Source organism: Nanorana parkeri, unplaced genomic scaffold (genome assembly GCF_000935625.1).
Source record: "Nanorana parkeri isolate BGI_ZX_2015 unplaced genomic scaffold, ASM93562v1 scaffold570, whole genome shotgun sequence".
NCBI classification, from domain to species: Eukaryota; Metazoa; Chordata; class Amphibia; order Anura; family Dicroglossidae; genus Nanorana; species Nanorana parkeri.
The window spans coordinates 386,717-395,060 of record NW_017306838.1 but is presented as its reverse complement, the minus strand read 5'-3'; the positions used below and the strand labels follow the sequence as shown (position 1 = coordinate 395,060).

General features: G+C 42.9%; 1 protein-coding gene across 1 annotated transcript in view; it reads right to left on the bottom strand.

The window, feature by feature from the left end:
* Positions 1 to 3,990: 3,990 nt before the first annotated feature.
* DNAH3 (dynein axonemal heavy chain 3) overlaps positions 3,991 to 8,344 on the bottom strand; it is a 239,155-nt gene continuing 234,801 nt past the window's right edge. Inside the window, 2 exon segments of the mRNA XM_018562281.1 lie at positions 3,991 to 4,479; positions 7,645 to 7,782. Of these exon segments, the coding sequence (XP_018417783.1) occupies positions 4,126 to 4,479; positions 7,645 to 7,782 (492 nt within the window). The 3' untranslated portion in view covers positions 3,991 to 4,125.

Sequence of the window (8,344 nt, the reverse complement as noted above, 5' to 3'; positions counted from 1 at the left end):
CTCCTTTAAAAAAAGGATATGGCAGAATAATGTGAAACTTAATCAAAACAAAAAGGAGCGCAGTGAATCCAGGTGAATACAGGGAGACAAACGCAGACGTTAGAGTTCCACTCACATGTGGAGAGCTTCCCTCCAGGCTGCCCCACACATCCTTCTGGCTGATACATAGTTGCTCCATAATTGTAGAATCCCATCCATACTTACCACAAGTTACTTTGTAGAATCACGGCTTCCTACCTATCCACATGTGACTGTAACTCTTACTTCTGTGTTTGTCACTGCGCTAGGTTATGGCATTATTTTTGTTTTTGATTCAGTTATTACACGGGATACCCCGGCCTGTGATTATTGGAGCTGCACATCGACACCGCTTTGTCCGCCTTATTGGAGTGCGCTATATGTTTGGGATATCTCTCTAATGCTGGAGGTTATGCTGGAGGTAACACTGCTGCTATGCTTGTATGCTGGAACTTTTATGTTTGCCTTTTAATGTACCAACAAGGGAAGATTTCCTGTTACCATTCGGAAGACTAAAAGTGGGTAAGAAACCCTTGAACATTGTTTGTGCAGTTACCTGTTTGTTCCGGTCTTCACTTGTACTTGGACTATTAGGCTGAGATCCCGGCCTTTCAATGTAAATTCTACATCACTTATAGTTTGCTTTCTTCAATAAAACGTTTACAGTATAACAGTTATCTACAATAATGATGGATTCTTCCATTCTTCTAACGTGTAGCTGTTAAGACAGATGCGTTCAGTAACTTTTTCAATCTCTGTGCTATGCAGTAGGGTCGCCTGCTTTGGCAGGGTGAGTTTTCTTGTCTGGGAATGGCTTGGAATTCCAACAAGGAGTTGGCATTGGCTGGCAAATTTCAGTTTATTTTTGTTTGTCCTGGCCTGATTACTGTATAAAATAACCTGGCTCATTGATGGTGAGAGCCCATAATGTGGTTGTGGCCTCAATGTGCTTAGTTAGAATGTGCATTTAGGGACTAGATAAACATATGCCATCAAGATTGCTGCTGCATATGGTTAAAGGGAAAGTACAATACCCAAAATTGGCCATAGGCGACGCTTTAAAAGCTTTTACCGCTCATCAGTTTAGTGTTATCAGTGATAACAATCCCCTATATAATAGCAAAGGCACACTGACAGGTCCTCTTTATGGAGACATTAGGGGTCTCTAGGACCCCTAATGTCACCTGGGGACCCCAAAAGAAGCTGATGAAGCAGATATCTGCTTCATCAGCTTCTCTCTGGCTATAGCAGCCAGATGACAGGTGGAATGCGGAAGCCCGGAGGGAGATCAGCAAGGAGGAAGATGCTGACCTCCCTATCATCTTCTTCCTGACGCCTCCCGAGCCGGTCCCAGGCCGCAGATTGGCTAGCGGATCCCGGGATTGAAAGTGAGGGGTCAGGAGCGGGGGTGGCAGCACCGGGGTCGGGGGGTTCACTTCAAAACACCCCATACAACCGATCGGCGGTTATAGAGCCGCTGATCGGTTGTATAAGAAACAGCCGGTAACGGCTGTGCGTGTTTTTACTGCCCGGGCGTGCATTAGGCCCCCATTCACACGTAGCGATTTATTGCGCATTTTTGCCGCGCGATATCGCGAGAAGTCGCGGACTAATGATATTCAATGGAGCTATCTTAGCTCCATGTCGCGGTCGCAAGTCGCTTCTACAGGACCCTTTTTTCGGCGGATTTTGCGTGATTTTGCTTTTTTCTAATGGGAACCCGACGGAAAAGGTCGCGCTATCGTCGCTGGATCGTCGCTCCGAAAGTCGCGCTATCCCGGCTGCTGCAAAAGGTATGTCGCTACGTGTGAATGGGGCCTTACTGTCAGGATCCACCCAGCTGCGTGAGTAACAGCTGGCTCTGCCTATCTAGAGGCAGAGCCAGCTGTACCCGCACCTCTCCCATCCGTTCCGCCAGTCAGCGCTGGAGGATCGGACATTGGAGGGGGGAATCCCTGCAGGGAGCCGTGAGTTACTGTTACGGCTCTCTGCTGGGACATGATCGAGAAGTGAGCGAGCGCCGGTATGTGTTCGCTCACTTCCCGATCTACTGAGCCGACCTGTGACAGTTTCATTGTCACAGGTCGGCTAGAACTATGAGGCTGAGTGCTTTTCACCTCATCGTTCTCCTTTTAATGGGATTTCTGGTGTCAGTACTCGGTATGTAAAAATATCGGTGCTTTATACTGAAAAAATGGTATCCCTAGCTTTCATTAAAATGTAACTTGGGATAATTAGGTGTGTTTTTTTAAGCGGTTGTAGAAATGTCTTTACTCTTCAGTACCCCTCTAACGTAATGAAGAGAGTGGAAATTCTCTGAAAAATGTACAGTACTGTTCTAAATTTTGAAAAAGTATGATGTAATACTACAACACACAGCGTCTTGCTTTATAATTGGTCTAACATGGCTATAACTTCATTTCTAGTGTCAGTTATCTGGTTTAAAGTCATTTTTTTTTTTTCATCCCAAAACTTTTTCAGGTGTAGCTGGAGTTGTAATTTCTCTGTTAAAGTTATCCCATTGACTATGTAACTGCTTTCAGTGTAACTTTTACTTTTGGCAGCTAGAAATAAATTGCCTGGAGCAGAAAGCGGGTAAACTTCCTCTAATGAATACCTCTGCTCTGTGTAGTGTCCACTTTGTTTTGATTGAGGGTCCAGACTTTTGAACATTAGGAAACCAGATGATTCGTCTTCACACAAGTCCCTGGACACAATCTAAAAATTACCTACATTAGCAAAAGTGCCTTTTGGAAGTCTCTGGAGCTGTATCCATGGAAACACATCTTATGTCATGACTTGACCAACTTTTTCTATTGCAGAGTAGAAATAAAATCCTCATATTATAACGAGAATCGGGTCATTGCTTTACAGAATTCTAGGTACTGATGTTGGAACACGTGCTCTAGCTTTCCAAATGTGAATACGTGACCGTGAGTTTAAAGTAAACCTTCCACTTCATGCGTGGTTCACATACCGAGTAGGTGCCCCCTCACCCATCTTAAAGCGCTATAAAATGAGCACATGCGGGGGTAAAGTAAGTTTTAAAGTGCTTGCCTCTTCCTGGCATCCGTGCTGCAGGGGTCACAGAAGCAACTTTCAGGCGATATTCTGGGGAATACTGAGTACTGCAAATCTCAGGAGTTGACCTCCAGCATAGTGCAGTAGAATCTTCTTGTGAGATTCGGGTTACACTGCATTCTCTGATTCATCACCCAAAGTATGCTGATATCACCATTGCCTAGACACAGCGGGCAGAAGTGGGGATACGGTAAGTATATTTTTTTACACCACAGGTGTTTCTAATCAGTTTTTCTACAGGTTTCTAAACAGGTGTTTTCTACAGTGTTTTGAGATGGGGTGGAGAACTAAATAAGCAGACTGTGCTATGTTACTGCAGGGCCTGGTGTAATGAGAGTAACCCCTGGACCTACTTATACTCGCCATCTGGAAGTATTTTGCGATGGCTCCATAAGAGTGGCTGGGAGCCTGACAAAGTGAGTATCTTGGGTGGGGTGAAGGCCCCTTGCTCTAAATGGCCAAAGTGACAGACTCCTTAGAAGAAAATCTGCTATAAGAAGAATCGGGGGCTTCCCATTTTTGAGTTCTCCTTTTGAATATAATAATGACTTGGCTGCTATGATTAAAGTTGGAGCTTAGTAATTCTGAGATTAGTAGTTTCCACGACTCTCAGAAATCCCAAAGGAATCTCTTAAACTGACATTTCCTGTGAAGATTATTGCCTTTGCCATGTGACACTAATCACACACCAGGTAAAACATATCGACAGTTTACTGCAAGTGTCAAATAATAAAATACCCTGCAACTCTAATATAGGAACTGCGATGGAGCAGCACAGCTAATATGTATCCCATACATGCCGATAAAGAAGAATGTTGCTCATGGGCAGAGAAGTTAGCTTACCCTTGCTACAAAATCAGATTTTGTTCAACTTTATTCTCAACATTTGTACAACCAATTGAACACAGAAGGCTGATCTTTAAGGCACATACTATGTGACGTATGAAATGATCAAACAGAATGTGTACAGCAATAGTGCACGTAATAGAACTGGTAGGAGAAAAGAAATCTTACTCTTTCAATAAATTAATCATCCAGCTGGCACAGGGCTGCCACACCGCGGTTTATCCAATGTTTCTGAGGCTTATCTGAGGGAAGTTCTATGGAGAGGACATAGTTGGTGGAATGGCCGGTGGTTGACAGAGTTCCCCGCCTAGCGCTGGTTTTATATACAGGACAGAAGTACAAGTTTTTGTGCTCAAATTTTGCACTTTCTCCTGGTTTTAGCCAAATGATAGGTAGAGGATCATACAGAATTTTGGGAAGCGATTCTCCAATCTGCATCTCTTGTCTGTCCCAGCGTGCTCCCTCTAGGAAGAGTCCTCTGATGTAAGCGCCATCTTCTGGAGATGTGTCTATGATGTGTTCATACCTGGTCACCTGAAATGAAGGCAGAGAGCAATGTATACAGATGTTTGTAGAACACACTCAAATGGGGAAGGGAAAGCATTTCCTTTTGGATAACCAAAGCAGCCACAATACTACACTTACCTTCAATAGAGAATATACTGTAACCAGCGCAGGACTGGTCAGATAAGGGATCATTCTGAAGCTGCCCACACACCTTGCGATCATCAGACTAAACTTTTAGTCCGATGATCGAACCGTCGTGCAATTTTCGGACGGCGGCCCCATCCTGCCCTGATTATTGCAAGGTTGAATCAGCAGTAATTAAAAGAAAGCACCTGGACGAATTGCGGTAATCGACCGCACGTATTTTCATCTGCGCATGAGCAGTGTAAATCGTATGAATTTTGACGTACGGAAACGCCACCAACCTTGTGAAAATCGTACGAATGACCGAAGTTTTCTAACCTGCTGGTTAATCAAAAGTCGATCGATTGTACAGTATTTGCGGTTGTACACTGCCCATCAACCTTACGAATATTGGACGAAAACGCGATCGCATACGAAAATCGCCCGATATTCGTAAGGTGAATGGACAGCTTTTCACAAGTGGCCAAATAAACTGAGATTTTAGTAGGATTAAACCCCCTCGCCCCCCTTTTTAAAGCATAAAAAAGTATTATTGCTAAGCCTGGCTGTGATTTTAGTGATGACTTTTCCAACAGATGGACAGACTGGGGTGGAGGCAATGAGTGGCCATCAGCGTACGCTGGTATTTTTCTTCATGTACACTGATAATAGGTGCTGGTTAGTGCAAGGTTATCTAGCCATGTATTATAACATTTGACCAGTGCTACAAAGCAGTGTAGCTGTCCATGTGCCTCTTGCCCTTGATGGTAAAAAGGGAAGAGAAAGATTTCCATATGACAGAAGTGGTGATGCAAAGGGTTCCTAAGGTTAAGCGGACCACAGTGTTGGAAGTACAGTCTATCTGTAAATGGCTGAGCTGGGTTTGCCACAAATTGTTCTTCCAGCTGTGTGGCCCACCAACCCCGAGGCATTGTCTTCATTGTCCACTGAGAAACAGGAATTCCCAAACAGGTTATACTACTGCCTACAGGAGCTTGGGACCAGGCCAAACAAAAAATGTTAAGCCAATCACTGTAAAACCTTGCCTCCATGTGCCATGCTTCACTTGTTTTCTAGCGTTCTAGGAGGTTGGACACCTTCTGCTGAGCTCTGCTGAGAATACATTTTAACTATATATGTTTTTTTAGCCTTTTTTATTCATATTTTTTCCTTTTTTTTTTTTGCTTCAATCAAGATCCTCAGTACACTGTTGATATTTTCTTCAGACACTTCAATCAAGACTTCAAAAAACACCACCTAAACTAGTCTTTATGAAGTATCTTCATCAGCTTGTGCACAATTTAAAGGATCAATCTGCTTGCAGGGGCTCTAAACGCGCTCTGGTGCCATCCATGGCAGAATCTAATTCTGACTATACTGGGCTTCCACCTCTAAGTGCGCCTTAGGCTCCTATTACCATCTCCAAGTCCTCACAGTCTACTGCTGAAGAGACTCTATTTGAGCAAATGCCATATGACTTAGATATACAAGTAGCTGCTTCTAACCTGATTGACGCAGTACGCTTTTTTAATCAGTTCTTTAATCGTCAAATCAATTTTGGTCTATATATGGAACCCAAGAATCCAAGGCCCAGGTTCTACACATGACCTTGATTGTTTCCAAAGTCAAACACCACCCCTCATGAAACTACGCCCCGACCCCTGTCATTCTATAGCCAAATGCCAGAGCCTCTACAGCCAATTGAGAATCATGCAGTAGGCTTTTATTGCATCGTCCTGCCTTGGCCAATCCAGAGGCTGAAGATGCCAAACAGGAAAGAGGATCAGGAGAAGTTGGAAGCACTGTCAGTGAAGGAGAGTGCTAACATCACAGTGCTAGAGGAGATCGCTTGCAAGGTAAGTCTGCCATAATGTGCTGATGTCCTGTGCATGCTAGAACATTATGGCTAGGGATGTTCAGATACCAAGTACCGTACTCGATAAAAGTACAGATACTTTTCCAGGACCAGACTAGAGAAAAATTCAAACGTTAGGAGGCCGCTGTCATTTTAAGGAGCACACAGAGCTCCTGGGATTTGTACATCCCCATTTTAATACATTATTTTTTTTTAATAACTATATATAAAAGATGCACCGATACCATTTTTCCATGTACAAGTACTGATACTTGCCCAAGTACTCAGAGATACAAGTACTGATACATTTTTGTTTATTGTCATGTGACAGTTTTTCTAAAACAATACAGACTAATGATTTCAGGACAGTGGTGGAGCATCAGAGCCAGGTCCCAGCTGCAACCGCTGCAACCCCGGTAGTTCTCGTGAAAATGCCAAGTATCAGCACTGGTATCTGAACATCCCTAATTATGGCAAACACCTCCTGGAGGCCCAAAATCTTCCTTTTGTGGTGACAGTTTACTCCGCTCTAAGGGCTTGTTCACACCAAGCGCGGAGCAGATCCAGAGCAGAGCAGATGCAGACCGGATCAAAACTGCGTCCAATGTATTCCTATGGTATTTTGAGCTCCAGTTCACATTGCAGCGTGCAGATCCAGAGCAGGTGAAAAAACTGCGGCAAGCCCTATTTTACCTGCTATGGAGCGCATAAAAACGCATGCAAGTGCCTGAAAGCCCATGTTAAACTTAAAAAAAAAGAAAAATTATTATTTAAATTTAAAAATTAATTTTTTTTTTAACCAAAAATGGCCGGAACGCATCAAAAACGCGGCACAACCCACTGAACTGCGTGTGCAGAAACCTGAATGGATCTGCTCTGCATTTGGTGTGAACAAGGCCTAAGAGTGCAGACCCCATTTAGTGTCAGTCTTTGATTTAGTAATGCTTTGTACTATGGATCATTTAAAGTCACCTGTCCCTTTAAGAAAAAGTATCGGCAAGTACATGAGGGGATGTACTTGTGCCTGAAAAAGTGGCATCGGGACATCCCCTACTTTTAAGGATATACTGTATTTGCAGCAGGGCCATCTCACAAAGCTTGGGACCCAAAGCAACTAATGAACAATTAGGCCTATTCATTATATAAACCATTCTAATCCTAATCAATGTACAAGTACACAGCACAGCACAGATGCAAAATACATCTTCTCTTACCTCATACTGAAATCCAATGTGGTCGATAGGGATCGTGTATTTTCTGGCATAATTCTGGGAAACGCCCGTCAGAAACGATTGGGTGAAATAAAATCCTGATATCCAGAACACTTTGGGTGGACCATTGTCTATCCAATCCTGTCAGGAATTTAAAGTCATTACAATAGACACAGACATCTCCACAGGAGCACTCACAGCACATTAAAATGTAGACTGGACCTAGACTGGACCTTTAAGATATTAGAAGTTCAGTACAATAATACAGGCTCAGAGTATTGGCAAATTTTGAGTAATACAATTATGTTATAGCACATTGTCCATATTTAGAGATCTTAACAGCTGAACCATTAGTAATGATAGAAACACTTCCTAAACGTGTTCTTTGTAAAGAGTATGGAAACCTTAACAATGAACTTGGGTTGTTAAATATACCACTGAAGTATAAGTTCAAAACATGCCTGTGGATCTGGCCAGAAATCTTGTCAGCTGACAACTTCCAGTGCTGCAGTCATATCATTTACATCAGTGGTTCTCAACCTGTGTAACCTCGGGACCCACATGTTTCCTTGGTCATTAAGGCGTGACCCAAAAATGATTTCAGTTCTGAAACATTTTAATTTATTACACAAAACAACTTGTGCAGTATTTATATATATATATATATATATATATATAATTTTAAACAGTAAACAACTGAAAG